The following is a 26,556-nucleotide window of genomic DNA, read 5'->3' as shown; positions in this document are numbered from 1 at the left end:
GGGGAGTTCTCCTGGTGTCAGTATTCATCCCTCCAATATTTATCTCTCAACCAACATCACTAAAATAGATTTTCTGGGCATGTATCTCATTGTTGTTTGTGGGACCTTGCTGTGCACAAATTGACTGCCACATTTCCCTACCTTGTAACGGTGACTACACTCGCAAAGAAAGTACTTCATTGGCTGTAAAGCGCTTTGGGACATTCTGTGGTCATGAAAGGAGTTATGTAAATGGAAGTCCATTCCTTGACTTTCCTTTTATTCTCTCTGCTGTGCATGTGAGTGTATTGTGAAGACCTGGCCATGAGTGATGCTGGCACTGGGTGAGAAAAGGTGCAAGAAGTATTGCATCCTCCAGCATTAACATTAAAAGTCATCTAAAAATGGAGAATGTTTCTTTTGTCACTTTTTTCTATTAGCAGTAACTCAACAAAAAGTCCTTTATTGTACAAATGTGAACCAAAAAAATGCTCCTTCCATCTGTAATATATTTATGGCTGAACCATGCTGTTTAGTACTGATTTAAAATAGCTATTATGAAATCAACTCATCATATTAGCTAAAGGACATCGACATTAAACATATCATAGGAGATGTAATGATTTAAGTAACTCTGCAAAAATTGACCTTAGCTCAGACCAGAGTCATGATCTCTTGGATAATACATGAAAAACAGTAACATCATTGAGTATTATTTTGGATACATTGGTAAAGATGCGTGCACTTTCTTTTGGTGGGCATTGATTTTGATTTTCCTCTAGCACCCTTCCTCGCCTCAAAAAAAATCTTTGGTGGTAGCAAGTTACAACTTTAAACAAAACTTTGCCAGAGAGCTTGAGAATCTAATTCATTGTTTGATTTATTTTACAATCAAATAACAGTATTTACCATAAACTGTCTGGATATCCAAACAGAAGCTGCTAGCAAGGAAGATTCCTCTAATAGAATGTGTAATGGGGCTGTATATATAACGTTGACAGGGTCCTCACTGCTATTTTTATATTATGTCAAGTGGTGTAAACAAGAGATGTTGGGGGAGGGGTTAAAAACATGTAAAACTCATTGGAAGGCAGCCATTGTACGTACTTCTAGTGCAGTTATTTGCAGGCAGTTTCTGCTGTCCTTATGGATGTTCCTCTTGTATCTCAGACTGGTCAATTTCTACAGACTAAGTGCTCAAATTGAGCCATTTTGTTCACTTTAAAATAAACCCAGGCACATTATGCGTGATTTCTTATTCACCAGCCTGTTCACAGGCCCCTTCCCTGGCTGTGCGATTGTAGAGTGGAACCTTGTGAGGGCCAGTGTTTTCACTATAGGCATGTCAACTTCAATCTGCTCCGATTTGGTGTGAAATCTGTGCCATGGTGCGGGGCACGGAGGTCAAACCCTGGTAATTGATGTTGCTTATTCATCTGTTTCCAGTGTCTTTTTCCACACATTGGGTTTTGTTTGGATAAATTGTTTGAAGATTTACTGTAGTTCTTAAAGCCTGAGAAACAGCTCTGGTTAATCCTCAGTGTGGCTCCTGCTGCACAGTTTAAATGTCCCTGGTAGGCAGGAATCTCAGCCAAGATGACACATAATGGCACTAGACAAAAGATCTTTTCCAGACAAGATGTAGAGGACATCTACTAGCGTAACAATTAGAGCAATTTCCAAACTAATTTACTATGAAATGAATTTGCAAAGCCATTTAAATAATGTTATAACAATGTTAATTGGTTAAAAATATTCCAAAACACTTTTTAATGCTAAAATATAAGCTTGGTATAAATCACAGCTCAAATTACAAATAATAGTACATCATAAAAAAACCGCATGTCCAAAATTGAGACTCCTGAAGTTATTCTAAAAGCTTAATTCATTCTATTTTGGATCATTACACACTTTAGTGCTGATGATTGCAAATGACACTGTTTGAAAATTAGGTTAATGTAAATTTTTGGAAAGTATTAACCTGATAAACCTTAACGTTCCAGAGTAAAGCATCAATCCATAGTATACTTTTTTGTTTTACTGTAATACGAAAGTAACTTTTGTGCTTTTTAAAATCTGAAGGCAATTTTGTGATGCTGAATTAAAATGAACCTTTAAAAATAATATACTTATTACAGTAAATATTTGCAACTTGTTTAAGTTACCTGTATAAAGTTTGGCTTTTTTCATTGGACTGGGTTTGTAATTCTTTTCTCTCTGACCATACATATTTCCTTTTTAAAAAAATGTAAAAAGACTATTGGCAAAATAGGTTACATTTTGTGCTACTTAAGTAAATACAGGTGTCGAGCATCTGTCTGTGTGTTTGTTATTGATAATTCCTGCCTCATTTTGTTCTTGAATATGTGCAGGCCTGGATGGAATGCAGTATTGCTGTTTGAGCCTGGTGGATCTTGCACAATGGTAAACAGTATTTATAGTGAGTTAACACAACGGTAACCTTGGGATGGGCCTGTTGTATAAACAAAAGACAAGTCTGTCTTTTGTACACTAACACTGCTGTCTCCCCCCAGCACCCTCCCCCCACCCCCACATCCTACTCCTTCCATCCCCAGTGTTGACATTAAGGGTTTTTGCTGTTGATACCTAGATGTGTATTTGGAAGAACAGTTAACAAAGCAGGAGCATTGTTAAATGCTACAATACACCCATTTAACAGCAAAACTAATTATAGACGAGTATGTCATTTTTTATAGGTAAGATCAGAGAGTCATTTGGGAGCACAGGCTCCAAAGCAGATCTTTGATGTGGCAATCTTAAAAGTTTTGGATGATTACACAATGAAGAAAAGTTTTAATTGAATGGATTGACTGCAGAATAACACTTAATGATGTTGACAGCAATTTGGACTGCTTGAATTTAAAAGGATGGCTTAGACTTGCTGGGTCTTGTGAGATTTGCTTTACAACTACTGATAACCAAAATTTAGTCAACTTACCAAGGAGATCCATCTTTTTTTGTGAACTGTTTTAATTTGTGAAGTTGTAGCGGCTGTGTTTGAGCAATACTGTCATATCGTGAAAAGTATTTTAATTATCTTGTTAAAATATAAGGCCCTCAAGGTCTCACTAAATATTTATTTCCAGGAAACTGTTAAGGAAAAGCTAAACACATACCCTCATTTACAGTTTAGAAGTTGCACCTTTTTTGACTCCTTACCAAAAATAATTCAATCTAACTTGAAATGCCTTTCTGTTTTGGAAATTGCATTTGCAGATATCATTTACTGTAGTTATGCATTTAGACCACAAAATGTTTTAGTACAAGCAGTATCAGTATCACCTTTATTTTTGAAAGCACCATTTTAAGAAAAATCTACCCCTTTGAAAGTTTTGACGTGGCAGTAGGTTGCAGCTTTTGCTTTGTGACAATCTGACAGCATTCTTGATATAGCCAAATATAATGTTAAGTTCTGACTATTGTGGAATAAACTGTGTTGCATGGAGGGCAAAGAAAGACATCTTTCACAGTCCACTGACACAATGGAAGAAAAATCTAGATTTTGTTCCCATAAATAAACAAATCCCTGTTTATATTTAAAATGGATTGATCTTCCTCTTTTTTAATTTTAAATCTTTTCTCACTGATTTTCTTCAGTTCTGTCTCTTCCCTCCCCTCCCCTTCCCTTGCTGGTTCCACTCCCACTCCTTCCCAAATGGAGATTACTCAATGTATGAGTTTTGACAGTAAGTGTCAGCAGGTTATTTGATCATTGGGGCAACATAGCTGAGTTCAATCTTGTCCTTAACCAAAGTGCAGACGTACACACCCAGCAGGGGTTACTGGATGGTGATCAGGAAGGGGAGCCCTGAAAGGTTTGCCTCTCCCTAACCTAGGGGCACTGAGACTAATTGTAGTACCTTTAATGTCAACTGAGATTAGTTAACTCAGCAAAGACGAGGGATTGAACATGGGATCTTTCTGATCTGTCTCGTTCAGATTCTCAGTGGATATACTCCTTCAGGGAGCCCTGAAATTTTTAATAAGGACAAAAATGTACTAGCATATTTTAGGCTAATTTCTTCACCTCATTATTTGCTTGGGGGAAATATCTGTAAAGTTCGGATATTACATGTTAATTATGTTGCTCTGGTATTAACGATACAAGGAAGTCCCATAAATAGGTAAAAGCTGTAAATGCTAATTTTTCTATGTTTAGGGGAAGACAAATATTTGAAATATATCTAGCCTGATTTGAACTTAGTTTGGAATTTGAAAATTGAATGTTACTGTCATGTACAACCCAGAATGTAGATGGTTAATTTCAAAATAGTATGAAACTTGCAACATACATCACAGCTTCACAATTTTATATATGTTTAATTATAATGTAGAAAAATTGCTTTCATTCTAGTCTTTAACCCATTGTGCCAAATATTTTAAAATACATACTGACCGCTATAAATAAAGCTGCATACTGCGACTTTTATTTTGTCATATTAGAAATTATGAAGTAATTCTATCAGATTAGTTTGTGCTGATTATGTAGAATTTCACAAAACTGTTTTTGTTTTGCTATTAAAGCAAAAAGAATCATTTTTGTAAAATGTTCTATTGATATTTGCCATTTTAAATACACAATTGGGGTTTGTTGCAACTGTTGTTTATGCTACATTTGATTTACCATTTTCATAAATTCCATGATGTCACGAGACTTACATGTCCAATCATTGCCTGATAGTCTTCAGGAAATAAAAGGAAAGTAATGCAATAAATGACAATAAATAACAACCTTCATACACTTATTATTTATACAGTACCTCATAGAACACTTGTTAAATGTGAAAGAATTTATTGTTTACACTAGTACTGGAATACTCATGAGTGAGACGTCAACTGAATAATTTAAAATACGCAACCAATTTTAAATGTATTTTTCAAAATGGCAATATAGTTTCAGAAAAAAATTATGAGGTCTACGGAAATTTATTTCAAATTCTTTAAATGTCTAAATGAAAGGCCTGTTCATACAGATGGGTGTAATGATGTATCTAAATCCTGATCAGGACTCTGTACCATCCTCAGGTCAGATAGATTATAAAAACCTGTTGTTTTCCCTTGTCTTTGAAATAATGGAGTCACTAATCTACTTGATCTCCATGAATTAGCTAAAGAAGAAAGTGAGTGATGCGTACATTTCAAATATAGAAGGCACTTGTAAAAGCAATTTCTTTGGGAAAAATACTGCACAGGCTGCTGGAAACCTTTTAATGAGTACTAATTACCACAGCAGAAAATGTTGGAGGCTTCAAAGGATTTACGTCGCTGAATGAAAGATCAAAGATTGTGGCACTTGCATTTTAATCTGTTGGTTAAAAAAATGAATAAGGTGGTGGTAATGGGGCCCATGAGAATGACAACACAGGTGGTAGGGACTTTAATCCCTTCTTTACTGTTGAAGCCCTAGGCCTAGTCACGATTAAATAATCAGCCATTTTTATTTCAACTTCATGTTCAAATATTGAGATTGTTTCTTGCCTAGGGTGAAAGACTGAAATTGCAGGTAGTGATATGAAAGGTAATTTAGCCTTTGTTTTGTACTTTCAAGTATAACTTCTGAAATTTCACTTTGTTGGTTTAAAGTGCTTATCTGTGGGGGGTGGAGGGTGAGGTAGTTAAAGTGCTTTGATGTGGTCTGATGTAGGGAGTGGTTTAATAGAGGCCATTGGCATCCATCAAATACAATTGATCAGAAGGAATAGAAGTGACAGTTGCTTAGTGATAATTCAGTGTATTACTTCTATATTCAAACAAACTACCTGTAGTTGCTTTACTACATCCAGGGGAACAAGCCCCATAGAATGTAAAAAAACAAATAATTCATGAAATGGAATATATTAGTAATCAGGATATTCTGAGTCACTACAACAAAGGCTTGTTCAGTAGAGAATTACGCTTTCGAAAAAATAGATATCAAGCTGTGCAGACAACGACTCCCATCTTTGGTAACATGGCGTAAAAGGTCATAAACTTAACTGACAGTCCCCATCAGGTCAGTCAAAAGCAATGTTAGAACCAAAGTTAGTAAGGGCCTGGGTCAAACCATGCTCTAAAGTCAGTGTTGTCAAAAGCCTCAGTCACATTCATACCTACAGGCAACCTCTGCTGATCCTGAGTCATTAATCAAACTGCAGAGCCAGTCTGACCCTGGCTCCTTCCCTTTGAAGTGTGGTGTCCTTTCCAGCATGAGGAAATAATTTGCTGCCTGATTCAATGAGCCATCAGTGGAGCCAGCAGACCTAATGACATGTGAGAATATTAACCTCCTACCACGAAGAGCTGTGAATCTTGAGAGGCAGTCTATAATTCACCCAGTGCACCGGAGGCACTCTGTCTCACAGCCCCTGTGACAGAACTTTGTTTTTATTCCCACTTCCTTCTCCTCCTGCAACTTTGCCGTCAAGATTTTAAAGTAGATCTAATCTTACTCTTTTCTCACATCTCATTTCAACTGCCGTCTCTTGCTTCTGCACTTTTATTAAGTTTATTAAAACCAGTTGAATCCTACTTTTTATGGCAGGGCTCTGTTCGCCCATTCATTATGGTCTCTTATCTTGGCAGGCAATCAGAACTGAAAGGCAGCTAGTCCATTATGCACATATGAAGCCCATCACTCCTTCAGCATTTGCCAATTCATCAAACATTTATCATTTGCCCTCTGAACAGCATGTCAATTTGCCTGTCACTCCCCAGTCTGTGCTGCTTTGTTTGAATCTAAACATTGCCTTTTCACACTGGTGTTGTAGGCCTATCCTTATAACACATCGCCCCCTCCCTTCAAAAGAAAGTCTCCTCAGCGCTCAGCAGGGGGGCCAGTTGCCACTGCCTGTTGTGTGCAACATTTTTGTAAGATAATGAGGGTGAAGTGTGAGCCATAGGCAATGATTCTGGGATATTAGGTATGACAGGGAGCTTGATCATAATTATCTTAACGAGGATAGGGTTAATTACAGTGGAAACTTAAAGTTCTTTCCATTTGAATCCGGCAGAATGAAATGCATTTTGATGTTTTGTCATCTTGATGTGACTTTGGAAATTGCGATGTAAATCTCTCGGCTGTGCTAGGGTTCCTCTGGGAAAATGGTGTGAGCCCTGCAGTGAGGTAAAGGAGATGGTACCTGTGGGTGAGATAATGGGCAGCTTTCAGGTCATTAGAGCTGTGTGAATAGGCAGACACAGTAGGCATCGTAACACCGCTCATCAGCTTTCCAACAAAACTCTGCAAAAACAACTACCAGTCATTACTATTCATTTGTTTCAAGTATGTGGTGGGAAAGTGTAAAAACATCAAGAAAGAAAGGAACAGCAGACATTTAAATAAAAGACAGATTTCTGTAGGAGACTGTCAACACCCACCATTCTCGCCCCCACCCCCTCCCTTGGCTTACAGTTGTGAATTTAGCTGATTAAATCACAAAGTGCACACTGTGCTGATGACATGAAAACAACAATTAATAAGCAAGCCCTTGTGTAATGCAGCTCCTTTTAACTGAGCAGCTAATAACATTACATGGCAAAATTATCAAAATCAGACAGGTGTAAGGGGATTTGTACAGAATTTTCTCTGCCTGCTTCTGATACTAAACCAGGCTTTAGTAGTGAGCCTGGCTGTTTCAATAGGCAACTCCCTCTAGTGTTCCAGGGCCTTTGTCCCACTTCATGCTCTGTCATTTTGTTTTATGCGTCCCCTGAAGCATTTAGATGTGTGCTTTTTTCTGTTTGCCAGTTCCAATCCATTTGCTGATTCTCGTGATAAGAATTTTCTATTTACATAGCATTAGTCTTATGTTTAAATATACCAGAGCACGGGCTATTTGTTCCTGCAAACCTATTAGTCTCCTAACAGGCTTTCCAGGTGCAGAAAGGTGAAGGGGAGGTCTCTTGTACTCGTCATTGGAAACAGAAGCCCCATATAATAAATATCACCTTAATTTTATTTCTTCATCTCTCCAGATTGCACAGTGGTCACATTTGAGAGTGATAGCAAAACTAGATTCATTAGCTGCACAAGAATATGATATTTGGACTGAATGATGGATGACAACTTAAATTTGTGTCCAGGGAATGAAGGTGAACTGTGACAGAATTATTTATCTTGGGAATGAAGGTTTGGGTCAGGGAAGGCTGGGTGCCTCAAGGCACAAGACATTGACAAATTCATCCTGTAGGCCCCATATCTGAAGCCTTTTGTTTTAGATCCTGGCTACTCACTAAGTGACCCCCATCCTTCATCCTGCCAGAGTGTGAAAAATGTGAGTCTGTGCCAGTGCTCTCTCTGCCACTAATTCTTGTCATTCACTTGCTTGTCAGGCCAAAACCAAAACTTTCCAGCTCGTGAAAGGGAAGGTTGAAATATTTATTTCCGTGGATAATGGCCTTCCTGATTTAGTAGCATATCATTTTTCCTGTTCCCTTATTGTTGCAGGTCATTGGAAGGACTGGAAGCATTCATCTGCTTGGAAGAGCTAATCCTGGACAACAATCTTCTCAGAAATGACCTACAGTTGCCTAGGTTACCATACCTTCATACCCTGACAATCAACAAGAACCAAATATCCTCTGCACAATGACGTTGTAAATTATGTAGCATCTAATTTAGAGGAAATTACTTGAAATTTTGTTCATGCGTAAATTGTCTTCTCTTCATTGAGGGGTTTACCAGAAATTAATGAGTAGCATATTAATTCACAAATCCAAATCATCACAGTTTGGAATCGTTTTGTAAGCATTAATGGAAAAAAGCTCCTTTTTTAAAGGAACGCAGGAAAGAGTTTGTCTTGGATGGAAGAGGGCCCTCTGCTGGAATAATTATTGAATGAGATAAAATCAGGCCCATGAAAACACTAAACGGGAAAAAGGGCAAGCAATTGGCACTGTTGTATATAAATGGTGTTTGTTACAGTACATATTTTAATTAAATTGCGATAAATACTATATTGCACTAGTCACTTAAAGTACATGTATGAAACGTCCATTGAACAATTCCAAAAGGAAGAAGGAACTGAGAAAGCTGAAGTTATTTTAGGAAATATTCACCACAACACTTTCAAATTGACCTGATTTCACCCACATTTTTCAGGGATCCTTCTCCAATAAGGTACTGCAATAAACTTTCTTTACCTTTTGAGTTTTGTACGACCCTTAAAATACCCCCACAGAAAAGCAGTCTTTTAAATTAACAGAGCCCTGCAGAGTCAGTGAAAGTACAGGAACATTGATGCTCAGAATTTACTGGAGGCATAATTCTGACTGTACAAAAGTATCAGCCCAGCATTTATATTCTTGTGGGGAAATAAGGCTGTTATTGTTTGCCACTGTAGACTCATTTTACAATGGGCTGAATGTATTCATGATGGATGTAGTGTGAAGTAACTGTTTGTTTCCTTGTTGGAAAAGTTTCAGTTTCAACAATTGCTTACCATTTAGCCACACAACATCCATCATTTTGTCAATGTTTTAAATGTTTCACACTGAACCACCTTTGAAAGAAAGTGAACTAAAAAGAGGCACATTCTTTCAATATATGCCAAAATTCTGACATGCGTTAGCTGTGAATTGCCCCTTAAACAATAACTTTGACAAGTCTTGAGTGCTGCAGTAAATTTGATTGTCAGCTCCTGATGTATATGATTTTTTTTTACCTATGACTGCTTCCCTATAAATGCTTTTTCATTAATGTGATTGAATCCTTAACCATGATCTTTGACACATAACCGAATTAGACAGCCTTTTGGATCATTTAGCTGAAGTGGTGCCTTCGCTTAAGTACCTCAGCCTCCTAGGAAATGAAGCCTGTCCCAATGAACTTGTTAGTTTGGACAACGATGAAAGTGACTACCAAAGATACAGGTTAGTTGTACAGTACTTGTTGCTAAGAGATATAATGCAGTTACCTTCAGATAAATATCTTTCATTTATCTGCTAGAAGAATGCATAAAAAATCAATGCTATTCCTTATTGTTTTGATGTTTCTTAACTTTCAGCCACGTTTGTACATAATATACCAGCTATTAATCATTTAAACAATAGGAGTAACTTAAGGAAGCTATTCAGTGGCAAGTATACATGGTTCATTTAATGCTGTCAAAAAGGCATATACAACTGCCAACCTTTACAGTATGTGATATAATATTTATGGCATGTCACACAACATAGATCAGAAGAAGCACATCTAAAATATTACTGTTAATAATAAACTTTATACTGTGTTCTTGCTTGAAAAAAAATGAAGAAATTTGGTGCAAACTTTTTGCCAAGATTATAGTATGGTTTTTGCATGTGTTTTAACAACACAATGTACAAAAGGAAAACTTTTAGTTCTAAAACTTAAATCTTAGGTTGAAAGTACTGACATGTAGAGGTCATGGCATTAGGCTATTTAATCAAAACAATACTACAGGCCCTTTCTGTGCAGATATTGTTTGCATTTTGCACCAGCCATAAACTACATTGACATCACAAATGGCAGCATATATGAAGGTTTGCCTCAATGTAATAAAATACTTCAGCTTAGATTTAAATTTTGTTCCTGTGCTATGATTTTGTCCTGCATAGACAGGATCTGCAAAACTTGCAAAAGCTGGGGAAACCTGCCCACCCTAAAGTAACTTTACATTTTTTGTTGATATTGTATCTATTTTCTTGCCCATGTTAAATGTTCAGTTTTATTTTGTACAGACTCATTATCAAATCGCCAAAATATATCAGCCCAATCTCTGCTCTCCCCCCACCCCCCAACCAAGATCATGCCCTTTTGTCCTCAATATGATTAAGCTCCTTTAAAGTATCCTGCCAGAATTTTTTTAAGCATACATTTTATCTGAATAGTGCCCTGCACTAGGAGGCTTGGATCTTCTCGATCAACAAAAATGAACTCCCCGAAAAATCTCAGCTAGTTAAAGTTGTATGTAACTGAGCTATATGGACCTAGAAGCCCAGTATGTTTGAATCTCTGCTGATTTTGCTGATTTTGACTGTGGCAGTGGTAGAATATATAATTGGTCGCAGCATTCCTGTTGTCATGGAGAGGGAAGTCGGCCAGGATTCCTAATTTTGATCACCATTTGAGACTTGTGCCAACCCCCGCTGGAGCGGTTGCCAGGTGAGATCCACTGATGGACACAGCTGTGATGCCGCCCGCAGTTAAATAGCCTGCTGATAATGTCTTGGCTCACACATGAGGAATGGTCCCTTACGCCCTGAAGGATGCCTTGCACCCTTGGGGGAAAAAAACAGCAAGGAGAGGAGGAGTGAAAATTACTGAGAAGGGAATAAAAAATTATTTTAAAAAAAGAGAGGGGGAAATAGGATTCAGCAAACATGATCAAATTTGTGGCCTTGGCTCTGGCAAGCATGAAGCTGGATTACTTATTCTGATATTCTTTGAAGAGTTGACAGATAAGGTGGATGGGGGAAATGAATTGGATGTGGTGGACATGGACCGTCAGAGGGCCTTGACAAGGTACCATGCAGGAGAGAATTGGAAAAGATAAAGGGGTATGGAATTAAGAGGAGAGTAGCAAATTAGATTTAAAAACTGACAAGAAGGGAGGAAACAGAGAATAGGAGTTGAGGACAATTTCTCAGAATGCTTGAAAGTGGGTAACTGTGTCCCATAGAATTCTGTTCTGAGATCCCTTCTGTTCATTGTGTGCGTCTATGATTTGTATATGAGGCTAGAGGGAGTGGTGTCTAAATATGCAGACAATACTAAAACAGGACGTATATAAGTAATTCTGACAACCAAAGGAAACTGCAAGGAGATATTGATAAGATGGTGAAATGGGCAAAAAAATGGCAGATGGAAATCAGTATCAGTAAATGTGAGGTGGTACATTTTGGTTTTAAAAAAAAGCACTAATCATATTTGACTGGTGGAAATCTGGGTGATGTGGAAGAGTAGATGGATTTTTGGGGGTCCAGGTTCACAAGAACTTAAAACCAGCACCTGAAAAGGATAAAGTGATAAAAATACTAGTTTTTTTGATCATGGTAAATAGCCTGCTGATGCTGTGTTGGCAAGATTTTCTGGCCCGCAAGCCAGATGTTCCAGATGGCAGCACTCCTTTAATACTGTTGCTTCTCATCAGTACTATCATAACATTTTGTAAATGATTTTCTCAACTATTTAGTAAGAGGAAAAAAGTTTTCTTATTGGTGAATAATTTTCTACCATATTTACAGCCGCTGCTGAGTCATGGAAACAATCTGAAAAGCACAAGATCAGTTACATATAAGTGATGTAACTGAACACAGACTCTATTCTGCAGCACCAGAATGAGGCCCAATGTATGAGCCCACTTGATACCAGTTAATGGGAACATTTTTGTTGGCTCTAATTGATTCCCAATATGCACAAGTCAGTACTGATGGATTTTGTTTGATGAGGAATGATCTGATACATCAGGGGGGCCCAATTAATAGGATTAAACTGTACAATGTATGGGTTGCATAAAACCTGGAATTATGCTGCAACACACTACAGGTGAAAGCCATAAACCTCCAAAGAGAATTATATCTTTTAACTGTATAAAGCTTGAGGCATTTGTAAATGATTCTTAGTTGACCAACGGTTTCCATCTTAATACATTTGCTGTTAATTTTTTAGCCCAAAAAAGGTTGTTTTTTTTTTATTCGTTCATGGGATGTGGGCGTTGCTGGCGAGGCCGGCATTTATAGCCCATCCCTAGTTGAGAAGGTGGTGGTGAGCTGCCTTCTTGAACCGCTGCAGTCCGTGTGGTGAAGGTTCTCCCACGGTGCTGTTAGGAAGGGAGTTCCAGGATTTTGACCCAGCGACGATGAAGGAACGGCGATATATTTCCAAGTTGGGATGGTGTGTGACTTGGAGGGGAACGTGCAGGTGGTGTTGTTCCCATGGGCCTGCTGCTCTTGTCCTTCTAGATGGTAGAGGTCGCGGGTTTGGGAGGTGCTGTCGAAGAAGCCTTGGCGAGTTGCTGCAATGCATCCTGTGGATAGTACACACTGCAGCCACAGTGCACCGGTGGTGAAGGGAGTGAATGTTTAGGGTGGTGGATGGGGTGTACACCATTAAGTTTGAAGCCAATTGTAACAACACTGTGGCTCAAATCATGGGCTTTAGAACTAAACATTTAAAGGAAAACTTCGATACTTGGACAACTGGGCAGATGGGAAAGGTAATGAAAGAGGAACATCCAGACTTATTGTGGGATGCTAATCATAACCTTAAGTAACTTTTTTCTCTGGCTATTCCTTGCAAGAAATTGTGGTGACGTGATGTCCATGGTGATTTCATCGTGGATATCTCCTCCCTTCTCTGTACTGAGCAATTCGTCAACCTTAGTGATTTTAACGTCAACCTAAATTCCCCTTGGCCCTCTCCCCTCTTCTCTTCCTTCCTGTCCTCACTCAATATCATGCTATTACTCACACCCATAGCTACTCCCTTGATCTTGCCACCTTCAAGATCTTGACCATTGATGTGGCTATCTCTGACTAATTCTTCATTTCTCTAGCCATCCACATCTTCCTCCCCACCTCCAAACAGACTGGCCACACTCTCCTTCTCTGGAAAAATTATCCTTCCCATTTCCCTCACTCTCAAATTCCAGATGCTCCCGTGCTCAAGCCGTTCATCCATCATTGACCTGTTCAACAGTTCCCTCACTTGCACCTTTAATGCCTTCATCTCTACCAAGTCATTCACCATTTCTTAATCTCTTATCCCAACCATTCCCCCTGGAATAGTTTCCATTTTTGCATTCTAAAGCCACAGACAACATCTCTGGGTATGTCCTGTCCTACAAGCAGGATAGATCCACCAGAGGTGGGGGCATATTGGTATACAGTCGGGTGAAAAATGACTGTGGGAGTCCTCAACATTGACTGTGGATCATGTGAGCTGTCATGGCTTCCTATTGATCACCACTTACCACCTCCTCTCAACTGACGATTCAGTACTTCCTCCATCGCTTGGAGGAAGCTCTGAGGGAAGCAAGGGCATAGAATGTACTGAGTGGAGGAGTGTAATGTTTACCACTAAATGGCTGGGTGGTACCACCATTGACTGAGCTGGCCAAATACAGAAAGGCATAGCTGCATCAGGTAGTGAGAGAATTTACTTGACTTCATCCTCATCATTCTGCCTGTCTCAGACATGTCTGTCCACAGTAGTATTAGTATGAGTAACAATCGCACAGTCCTTGTGAAGATAAGGTCTAATCTCCACTTTGAGGACATATTCCATCATGTAGTGTGGCACTAGCACCGAGACAGACGAAAGACAGATTCAACAGCCCAAAACTGGGCATCCATGAGGTGGTGTATGTCATCAGAGGCAGAATTATAGATCACCACAATCTGTGATCTCATAGCCTGGCACATCCTTCACTTGTTGGTCACAATTAAGCCAGGAGACCAATCCTAGTTTCAATTGGACTATAATGGTGTGCTAGGAACAGCACCAGAAATACCTTTGAATGAGGTATCAACTGAGTGAAGCTACTGCACAGGGCTACATGCATGCTAAACACCAAAAACACCAGGCTACAGCCAGAGCCAAGTAGTCCCACAATTTGTCGATCAGAGCAAAGCTCTTTAGCCCTACCACATCCAGTCGAGAATGGTGATAAACAACCAGGCAACTAACAAGGAAAAGACGATTACCCACCACCCACCGCCCCCACTCCTCAACCATGATGAAACACAGCATGTGCGTACAAGAGACCAGGCTAAAGTATTTGTAAGTGTCTTAAGTCAGAAGTGCCATGCGGATGCTCCAATCTGGCCTACCCCCGAGGCCCGCACCGTCATATATACCAGTGACCAGCTAGTTTGGTTCACTCCACATTAAGAAGTAGCTGAATGCAATGGACACAGGAAAGGTTGTGGGCCTGGACAAATCCCATCTGTAGTGTTGAATACATGCACCAGAGCTAGTTGCTCCCCTATTCAAACAATTTCAATGCAGCTATGACACTGGTATCTACCCGACAATGTGATCGATTGTCTAGAAATGTCCTATTCACAAAACACAGGATAAATCTAACCAGGCCAATTACCACCCTGTCAGCCTACTCCCAATCATGGAAAAAGTCATCAATAGCACCCATCAAACAACTTCTATTGACCAATAACTTGCTCACCAGTGCTCAATTTGGGTTCCGCCAGCATTACTAAGCTCCAGGCCTTAACACAGCCTTTATCTATCCGTCGACACAAAAGCTGAATGTCAGACGAGAGTGAGGAGCAGCTGCCCTCAACATCAAGACAGTATTCAACCGAGTTGGGCACAAAGGAGCTGTTGCAAAACTGCATCAATGGGGGTCAGAGGTAAAACCCTCCAATGGCTGATGCAAAGGAAGATGTTTGTGGTTGTTGGAGGCTTGACATCTTAGCCCCCGAACATCACTGCAGGAATTCCTCAGGGAAATGCACTCAGCCCAATCATCTTTAACTGTGTTATCAATGACCTTCCTTCTATCCTAAGGTCAGGAGTGGGGCTGTTCGCTGACAATTTCACATTGTTCAATTCCTCCAGTAATGAAGCAGCCCATGCCAGCCTACATCAGGACGTGGATAACATCTCGTCTTGGGCTGACAAGTGGCAGATAACATTTGCATCCCTTAGAGTGGGTGAGGACCATCTTGTAACAAGAGAAAGCCCAACCATCTCCTCTTGACCTTTAATGGCACCACCATTGCCAGATCCCCACTATCAATATTGCAGGGGTCATCATTGATCAGAAGTTTAACTAGACCAACCATAATACCATGGCTAAGAGAGCAAAACAGAGGCAGGCTATTTTGTGACGAGCGGCTCACCTCCTGACCCCTAAAAGCTTATCCATCATCCAAAGGCTCAAGTTTAGACTGTGATGGAATAGTTGTCTGGACAGATGCCAAAAGACACTCAAGAAGCTTGACACGATCCAGGAACAGAGCAGTTTGTTTTATCGGTGCCCCTGCCACTGCACTCAATATCCACCAAAGGCGCACTGTTGCTGCAGTATGTACAATCTACAGAATGCACTGCTGCAACTCAATTTGATAGCTTCTTCAGCCTTGGTAACCTCTAGCAAAGTCAAGAGCAGTAATGTTGTGGGAACACTACCACCGACAAGTTCCCTACAAGTCACACAACCTCTTGACTTGGACTTATTTTGTTGTCACTGGATCAATATTCTGGAATTCCCTCTGGGAGCACCATCACCCCGAGGACTACAGTAATTTCCGGAGAAGGCTCACCACCATCTCCTCAGAACAACAAGGTATGGCCAATAAATGTGCCTTACTAGCGGTACCCATGTCCGGAGAAACAATTTAAAGAAAACGTGGTACTCATGACGTGGTCTTGTCATCCATTGCGAGATCTGACGACTATGTTGAGTATTACATGGCCTTGCTCTTCATGGCAAAATGCTCCCACCACTCCAGGATTATCCTGAAGTGTGAAAATAATCTAAAGGTCCTTTTCTCCAAGATAAATTGCCTCCTCAAGCCCTCTTCTGCCACCTCTTCATCCTCATTTCTAACTTCAAGTGTGAGGGGCTCATGGTTTTTTTTTCATATTCAAGACAGAGATCCACAGCTCACTCTGAGGCCACCTCCCTGACTCCACAGCTGTCTCCTGCTCCTTTGACGTGACCACCCTCAAGCCTTGCAGTAACTTGACAATGTGGCAATTATTTGTCTGTGAGCCTGGCAATTGAACTTTGGCAAGTAATCAGGGCATCACTAGCCTAAATCTATCCATACCCGACATCTACACATGCACATTTTCATCAGTTTTGAACTTTGCAGTCTGATGATACAGCACTTCAATGTACTATAATATGAAATGGTGTTATGTAGGCTCACATCTATGATGATTTCCTACAGCTCAAACTGTGAACTAGAGGTGAAGCACTTGAACGAGAAAGGAAAAATCATTGGTAATTGGCCTCCGACTAGCTAGTTCAAGAACAGCTTTGGCAGAGGACAATGAAAGATTATTCTTTTGGTCATGGAATACCACGTGATATGATTGTTTTGTAGGCCCCATTTTAAAAAAAAATCATTCCGTTTTTTATAGTTAAGCTCAGTTTCAAAGATATCTTCCATGTTTAAAGTGTTATTTTGGGGCTGGAACTTCTAACTATAGCACCAAATAGGCCATGAAAGATTTTCTGTGCTCCTCATGTATTTGTTAGTAAATGCACTGCCTATTGTGGAACTGAGCTATGCAGACCAGGAACATACTGGATTTAATCTCATACTCTTCAATGATCTTCTTTGAGGCAATAGTAAAGATGCACCAATTGGCCTTTTTGCCCATAGGCAAGGAGAGAGAAACACCAGGCAGGTTTCCCATACCTGATTGTTATCCAGTAATTTCTGCTTGAAAGTTTGTGAACATCAGGTCCATAAAATTTACTCCCACCTTACTTCACTAACCCTATCGGCATATCCTTCTATTCCTTTCTCCCTCATGTACTTATCTAGCTTCCCCTTAAATGCATCTATGCTATTTGCCACAACTACTCCTTGTGGTCACGAGTTCCACATTCTAACCACTCTCTGGGTAAAGAAGTTTTTCCTGAATTCCTTATTGGTTTTATTAGAGACTATCTTATATTAAGGCCCCCAGTTTTGGACTCCCCCACAAGTGGAAACATCTTCTCTACCTCTATCCTAGTGAACCCCTTCAAATGTTTTAAGACCTCTATCAGGTCACCCCTCAGCCTTCTCTTTCTAGAGAAAAGAGCCCCAGCCTGTTCATTCATTCCTGATAGCTATAACCTCTCAGTTCTGGTACCATCCTTGTATATCTTTTTTGCACCTTCTCTAGTACCTCTATATCCTTTTTGTAATATGAAGACTAAAACTGTGCACACTACTATTAAGTGTACAGACAGATATGGGCTTGCCTGAGATGCATCCTATGGTTGAGTAACACACTCACCATGTAGGCTTTCAAATGAAGAATGATTACTTGGATGAGATACTATTCATGGTATCATAGTATGGTATTGATCGATCCTTTCCGGAAAGTGTATGTGTGCTTCCATGGAACTTTACTCCATCTTGGGTTAGCGCCTTCAGAACTGGAGGGGAGACAATTTGAGATGAAAAATTAAAAAAGAAACTGTCGGCCACCAGACTTTTATTCACTTGTCAAATTACTGCTTTTAACAATTCTTAGCCTGGAAACGGGAAGTTGTGCTGGCTAATATAGATGATACCTTGAGGGCCTTCTTTGTGATAATGTCACTGCTTCTTGGGTCTTCATGGTTGCATGATTAATCTCATGGGGAAAGATATGAATAGAAGAAGGGAGCAGCTCTTGTAAACATGTAAACAAGTAATATTCCCAGGTGACTGTGGGGAGGGATATCCTAGAATATATATTGATTTTAAAGTACATAATATCACTCTTGTATCCTATACTCAGTTTCCTTATAGGACCTGTCTGTAAGTTAACCATCTTAGAGCAACAGTGAAATAAATATTTTGACATTATTTGTTTGTTTTGTTGTCTTGATGTGTCTTATTTTAATGTAAATGTAAGCAAAGATACTCTGCCAAACAACCAGGCAACTATTGGAACACAACTTCTAGCCATCTGTTTTTCTCTTTTGTGGATGCTGCCTCTTAGAATTAGTGACATGAAATGCCTTTTATTAATGACATATTTCAACAGGGTCTGTGTTTAAGCCGTACAACTTGAATGGTATTTATGGAGCTCCAGTTTATCCATCACTGGATCCTTGTGGTAGGCAACACAGGAAATTACAAGGAAATCTTGGAGTGAAATTCCAAACATGTGAACCAGCTTTATATGTGACTGTTTTCTCCAATTTTTATTCTCTGTGTGACTTTAACTTTTAAAAGCTCATTTCAATTTGATGTAATATTTGTTACAGTATTCTAAAAGTAAACACAATGTCAGTGTCTTAAATTATCTAAAATGATGAAGACTGCAAATTAGAATGCTCCTGGTCCCCTGACGCCTTGAGTTTGAAATTCTCATCCTCGTGTTTAAATCCCATTCATGATCTTGGCCCTGCCTATCTCAGTAACCTTCTCCAGGCCTATCACACCACCCCCCCCCCCCAACACCCCCACCGAAGAACTCTGCGTTTCTCCAACTCTGGTCTTTTGTGCAATCCCTTCTCCCCACCATTGGCAGCTGAGACTTCAGCTGTCTGCGCCCCTACGCCTTGGAATTCCCTCCCTTTAATCCCTCTGACTTTCCACCTCCCTCTCCTCCTTTAAGACCCTTCTCGAACCCCACCTCTTTGACCAACCTTTTCGTCTCCCCATCTAATATCTCCTTTGGCTCAGCATTGATTTTTGTCTGATTATGCTTCCATGCAGTGCTTTGGGACGTTTTCTACGTTAAAAGTGCAACATGAATGCAAGTTGTTATATGAGGCCCTTATTTAGAGGTGAGATGTCAATTTGAATTTCTTGGTATTTACCTTATACATTGACCAAAAAAACAGAACATGGGTTGGACAGTTTAAAATTGCTGCTAAACGCATGCATTGGCCAATATTGTAAGACTAAAAAGATATTGGAATTCAAATCAGTTCCTAACTCAAATTGATTTACCTTGAAGCCATAGCAATGAAATATATTATACTCTTCATAGCCTGTACTTATATTGTGTGTGATGCTGACATTTTTTTGTTGAAAAGAAAACTGATTGTATGTTTAATTAAATATATATTTATTTTAAATTAGCGAATCTCCTTTGGCATTGCCCATAGTAAATTGGGAAGATATGCTATTTTATAACAACAGGAATTTTATACCATGTAAAATGTAAAGTATTGTTACATCATTAAGAGGGGAATTACTGTAAATAGGCACATCCTGAAGTCAATTAGAGGTAATTGCTGTTGCTAAGGGACGTTTGTAAACCTTAGGGAAAGGCCACATAGTCGATGTTGGAGCAAACCAGCAGGAAATGACTGCCTTTTTTTTAAATAAAGCTGTTACTTGTTCATTGGTTGGCTCCCGATCCATTTAGTTGAGATTTGTTGCTGTTTTATGATTATGATAGTTGAACCAATCAAGTACAAGAATGACAGACTTAGCATGTGTGATACTTTGAAGTGTGACATTTCCAGGCACACAACATGTACTGATTTAAAATGAACTGCCTTTGCTTATTTGCTTATGCACATTGGGGCAGATTGTTCAAAATAATAATCATTTGCCATTGAATACTTACCATGGGGGGATTTCCTCTAAACTTTGGCACTATGTGCAATAACATTGTAAACCCACTTCTTATAAATGGATTTATGATTTTTTTGCAGGTAGCATACAAAGGAAATCTTCCACCTCCCTTCCCACCCAATTTTCTTCCTCTTTGTCCCATTGTTGTTTCTGGAGGTGATGGTGTATTATGAAGTGTGGTCTCATTGGTGCCGGCAGCCTTCTGGTACATTTTCAAGCAACTATTCGTTCATGTGTCAGTAGGTACAGTGAATGTTGGCATTCTGATCATAAATGGGGGCAATGTACCAGAACCTGAATCTGTCCTCACCTGTGTATTCTCTCTCTCTCTCTCACTCACACACACACACACACACACACACACACACACACACACACACTTTCCACTAGGGATAATTGGATAGAAGTTGTGGAACCTTGGCAGATTTTTGCCCCAATTTAAGCTTGGTGACAATGCGGCTAACTGTAATGCTTCTATTGCTGCCTCAGATAACTAATCATAGACTAAAAATCAAATCTTGGAGCTTCTTCACCTGTGTGGCTCAGTACCTCATAATGCAGTGTATTTACCACTGAAGAGGTACCAAATTCTGAGGTTATTGTAAATTACTTATTGTCTAGCATATTTATTAAAAATCACAAAAAATTATGTATTTGGTCATTAAGCACCATTGGGGAATATTTCCTCAGGACTGCATAACATCATAAACGTGATGGAAAATTTCCTGTTTTTTTCCAGCAATGTGTTCAAAAATAAAATAATTTTGGTGGTGCTTACAATTTGGCTAGAAAGCACGTGCACAAGAAGCCTTCTCGCAAGGTTTTAATGTCACTACATCGCGACCAGAGGGATCTTCCACCCCATCCATCCAAAACTACCTTGTGATTGAGTAAACCCTGGTCTTTGTACTGGTGCAGAGCTCAATACAGAAAACCAGTTGTTTATGGGTCTACAGTTGTGCTGCTGGGTTAAGGGAGCTGGATTTATTAGTTTAAGCACAAAGAGCCAGGTCACCCAAGCTGGTATCCCGATATCTGAGCTAATTGACAAATGTAAGGAATCTTACAACACCAGGTTATAGTCCAACTGTTTTATTTGAAAATCACAAGCTTTCGGAGGCTTTCTCCTTCGTCAGGTGAGCGACTGTGAACTAATTGAGCCATTGTAAGAGCATCTCTCACAATTCCTTTCAAATCCTAACACTAGCCAGCTCTTGGGCTTTATCCTTTTTGCCTCTCCACATCCCTTTTAATAGCAACAACAACTTGCACTTATATAGCTCCTTTAATGTAGTAAAACGTCCCATGGTGCTTCACGGGAGTGTTACCAGACAAAATTTGACACCGAGCCACTTAAGGAGATATTAGGACAGGTGACCAAAAGCTTGGTCAAAGAGGTAGGTTTTAAGAAGCGTCTTAAAGGAGGAGAGGTTTAGGGAGGGAATTCCAGAGCTTAGGGCCTAGGCAGCTGAAGGCATGGCCACCAATGGTGGGGTGATGGAAATCAGGGGTGTGCAAGAGACCTGCTTTACAAGCTTCATTGGAAGCTCCCTTTTTGACCAAGCTTTTAGTCACCCCTCCTAATATCTCCTTTTTTGGCTCAGCGTCCATTATCTGATTACGCTTCTGTGAAATACCTTGGGATGTTTTTCTGCATTAAAGGCGCTGTATAAATGTGAATTGTTGTTGTTTTTCCTAACTGCTGCTGGACAGTGCATTCCACTGCAATCATAGAGAGATTGTTTCTTTCTCCCCTTCCCTCTTATACAACCAGAATGGGTCAAAGCACTACGGAAGATTGCTGAGTTTTTAAAAAATATGTACTCACAGAGCCTGAATCAGCAGAAATTCTTCAAGATCTTTGTCTCAATTTCTGGCCTACTGCCAACAGCAGACAACCACTTCAATAGCACTCCCCACAAGTACAAAATTAAACTGCAAAGGCACATGGCAACTCACCCATCCAAATAGAAATGACTGGCTTGACAGAAAGATTTAAACATCTCTCACAATAATGTGTTCCCAAACCACCACTCGTCCCTTTCCAGAAAAATCAGTCATCCACAGCTCTCTGTAATTCTGCAGCTTTTGTTAAAATCTTATTTTATATAAAAACTTGACCTACCAACTCAAGATAGTGAACAAGCACAATAATGCAATGCAAACTGAACATGGTGAAAGTAACTTGTGGGAATGTTGGTTTATGTTTACTCTGGGTTTGGCTGGCACTGATGAGGTGACGTATCTGCGACACTAATTGTACTACATTTCCTTTTATGATGATACAGTAGTGGGAAAATAGTCCAAGTACTTTATGCCCAGTGGAGCAAAGGAATTACCAGCTTTTCAGGGGTAGAATAGAAAAGGATATTGAGCTTCCAGTCCTCATTAGGTTCCTCAAAGCCAAGAAATTACTGCTTTCAATTCCATGCTGATTTCTATATCTGAATCTGGATTTAGCAGTTTGGCTTCTCTGTTAAGCCAAGGTACTTTCAACATCAGTGACTCTCGTTAGACTCTGGTCAGATATTTAATCTTAACTCCTTCCTTTCCAACAGCATTTTGTGATGTGGTATTGAACCATATCAAGAAAGCCCAACTTTCCTTCATTGGTTTCTGCTGTGATAGCTAATCTCAGCCAGGGTGATTTTGGATGCATCTATGAGCTGGGGAGGGGAACGATGAGCCAATCTTTCCACTTCTGGTCATTATCCAATGACCCCGACAGGAACATTTGCACGTGTGGTTGTCAGGTGAGGAGAGGATCGGGGTTGGCTCTGAGGCCCTCCACAGTCAAATAGCCGTTTTTTTCTGATGCTAATCCACAAATGACCAGATTTATCAAATTCACTTTCACAATTTTACATGGGGTCATTTGAATTCATGACCTCTGGGTTGCTAGTCTAATAGCATAATCACTACATATGGTAAATATGGGGGTGGGGGGGGAATGTTGGCAATAAAATGAGGGATTAAAAACAAAATCCAGATGACTGGTTTCTCCTGGTCACATGAGCTTGTACGTATTGCAAACTGACTGCATCGTGACTGCAGTGGAAGCCTTGAGTAATCTGTCAAATACATTTTCTCTAGGGTTTTCTGTGGGAAAACCATTCTGTTTGTGTTTTGTTTTAAAAAGAGATCAATTTTATAGTTTAAGAAAAGAATTCCAGATTTATCCAAACTGCAGCTGAAGAATTGTGGTTTTGACTGTAGTAAATCTTTTTTTAAATTTCAAAATATACTTTATTTCATAAAATTTAAGGATACACATAGTTCAAAGTAAATACACAATTACAATTCAAAACAGTACAATACAGATCGTACACGCTCTGATCCAGTCATGACAATTCAAAACACAGTACATATCTTCTAATACAGTCTGTGCAATACAAAGTGGGATGGCCTTACATGCTGGCTTTTCCCCATAGAGCCTTTGTGTAGGCCACACCTCGCTTCAGTGCGTCCTGCAGCAGGTACTTCTGGACCTTAAAGTGTGTTAGTCGGCAATACTCGGCCGTGGACAGCTCCTTCAGCTGGAAGGCCAGCATATCTCAGGCGGACCAAAGTGCCTCCTTCACCAAGTTGATGGTCTTCCAGCAGCAGTTGATATCTGTCTCAGTGTGCATCCCAGGGAATAGCCCATAGAGCACAGCTTCCTGTGTTACCGAGCTGTTTGGGATGAACCGGGACAGATACCAACGCATCTCTCTCCACACCTTCTGCGCGACGGGACAGTCCATCACGAGGTGGACGACGGTCTCGTCCCCGTCGCAGCCTCGAGGGTCGCTCGAGGTAACACTGAGATTCTGTGCGTGTTGGAAAGACCGCACTGGGAGGGCCCTTTTCACCATTATCCAAGCTACATTCTGGTGCCTGTTGGTCAGTTCCGGCGATGAGACATTCTGCCAAATGGCATCGACTGTCTAGTCGGGGAACTGTCTGATTGGATCCGCCCTCTCCTTTCCCTGCAGGATCCCCTGAATGTTCCGTGTTGAAACTGTCTGATGGCCTTGTGGTCGAAGGGGTTCCTCTTCGGGCATTTCTCCACCTGGGACAGGTGGTGGGGTAAAGGACAGTTGGACGGGATGTCCTGCGTTTGCTCGGCCAGCGTGGCCAGACCCAGCCAAATCTATAATGTCACCTGTTCCCTTTGATAGGAATGAGATTTTCCAACTTAAAACTTGCTTTTAACTGCAGATGTTCTCACATTCACATTTCAGTTGTTATTACTCCAACCTTTGTACATCGGAATAAATTTCTCTTAAACCATTTGGTTTTAAGATGTACAACCTGAAGAAGACAGGATTTAAAAAAAAACTTTTAGGCAGTTGCACATTTGACATGCAGAACAAATGCTACAGAAGTACCTTGGATTATTATGGTGTTATGTAAAACATATGGCGAGAAAAATCATTTAAATGAAGAAAACTTCTGCTTTGAGCAAACTTTTTATCAGACTTGGACTCTGCTGGATTGGACTGGAGTTACCCTCATGTATTAAGATAGCTTTTAACTGCTTGGATACAATATGATATTGCTTTCAACCCTAGGCTATTGATGATTTTCCTCAGGAATCTTTTTTTATTTCTACACCTTTCATGCTGGCCTTAGCTTAGAGGTAACACACTCACCTCTGAGTCAGAAGGTTGTGGGATAAAGTCGCTTTCAAGGACGTGAGCACATAATCTAGGCTGACACTTAAGTGCAGTACTGAGGGAGTACTGCACTATCTGAGGTGACGTTTTTTCAAATGAGATATTAAACTAAGGCCCCATCTGCCCTTAATGTTTAAGGTGGTTCCCATGATCCCATGGCACTGTTTGGGAGAACTCCCCAACTTTGTTTCTGTGTCCTAGCCAACATTTATTCCTCAACCAACACAATTACAAACAGGTCATCTGGTCTCATTGCTATGTGCAGATTGGTTGGTGCGTTTCCCTGCGTTACAATAGTGACTACACTTCAAAAGTACTTCATTAGCTGTGAAGTTCTTTGGGGTATCCTGATATTGTGAAAGGCATTATATAAATGCAAGTTATTTCTTCTTTATGTCTTGTGGTGTCTTAAAATGGAATGTAGCCCTTGCACACTTTTATCTCTCCATTTTACACCTTTTGTCATTCAGACTTTTTGTGCCTATTGTAATATGTAGTCTTGCTATGCTGTGTCTTGGTGACTTATTTTCCAATCATTATCTCCACTTTGTTGGATTTTTTTGGTTTTCTTAGTCCTGTGCACCTCTCCTCTTGACTGATTTTGGTGGGTATGCAACTTCACTTGCAACTGCGATTATTAACCAAGACACCTTTGATGCTTCCCTTTCCAGGTATTTCATCCTTCACAAATTGACAAAGCTGAAGTTCCTGGATTCAAGAAAAGTTACAAAAAAAGAATATGAAGAAGCAACAACTAGGGGTGCCTTCATGAAAGTGGTGAAACCCAAAGATGATCTGGTAAGGCATCGGCCAAGGAATCAAACATGCAATCTTTTTGTATTGCTGCACATGATCACAGACACACAAAACATTTAAGATAATCAGGAAAAATGCCCTTTATATAGCTTTTTTGATCTTTATTATTTACACTTTATTAAACTGGGAGTTTCTAAATGCAAATTATATATATATTATAAAAAATATAATATGCATGTATTTGCCCTTTATTTAACTGATTTGATGTTTTGTTTTGTTGGCTGTTCAGCCAGTATAAATTTAAATCATATTTATTTTAAGGAAGCAGGTCTCTGGCTGTAACACCTCCCTCTATCAAATGCACCTTTTCACTTTGTTGCCTCCTGTTTACATTTTTTTTTCTTCTCAAAGCATTGACAATTTGTGCTTCGTGATCACTGATAAAAAATCTCCTGTAAAGTTGAAACCCTTAATCACACAAGGGAGTTTCTAATGACCAGATTTTGACCTCATTTCATTTGCGTAAGCATAGATCAAAGTGGACGGGGCTTGTCCAATTCTAGTAGTGTTGCAGGGTGTGACAGCACTTCACATCAAAACGACAGCTCAAGTGCAGGACAATCAAATTGCTCAATTATATCCTGGGCCTGTAATTATTTCTCTCTGTTTTTGCAAAGCCTGCATTTGTCATTCCTTTGACATAATTTACCTTATGATCACCTCACTAACATTTTGGTTACAACCATGGTTGAAGAGATATGGAGGCAGCTTCCATTCGTTTTATTTTGAAATTGATGAGGTCTGATATAGCAGCCACAATAACCTCTGCAGGGCATGTATAGACTTTGTGTTTAATTGTCTTCATCATCCCGATTGTCTGCTGACCAAAAGTGCAGGTCACCAATTACTGCAGCTGTGGCCAGACCTGCAGATAATT

The 26,556-nt window shown here is 39.8% G+C and overlaps 1 protein-coding gene across 2 annotated transcripts in view; it reads left to right on the top strand.

Annotated features, from left to right (window-relative positions):
- The window catches only part of lrmda (leucine rich melanocyte differentiation associated), a 660,838-nt gene that overhangs the window by 422,655 nt on the left and 211,627 nt on the right, over positions 1 to 26,556 (top strand). For both annotated transcript variants that reach the window (XM_067972552.1, XM_067972551.1), the window contains exons 3-5: positions 8,426 to 8,557; positions 9,715 to 9,849; positions 25,535 to 25,661. In XM_067972552.1, coding sequence (XP_067828653.1) covers positions 8,426 to 8,557; positions 9,715 to 9,849; positions 25,535 to 25,661 — 394 coding nt within the window. The remainder of the gene's footprint in view (positions 1 to 8,425; positions 8,558 to 9,714; positions 9,850 to 25,534; positions 25,662 to 26,556) is intronic.

Source organism: Heptranchias perlo, chromosome 36 (assembly GCF_035084215.1).
Source record: "Heptranchias perlo isolate sHepPer1 chromosome 36, sHepPer1.hap1, whole genome shotgun sequence".
NCBI classification, from domain to species: domain Eukaryota; kingdom Metazoa; phylum Chordata; class Chondrichthyes; order Hexanchiformes; family Hexanchidae; genus Heptranchias; species Heptranchias perlo.
Note: the sequence above shows the minus strand (reverse complement) of the source record. Positions and strands in the feature narration are given on the sequence as shown.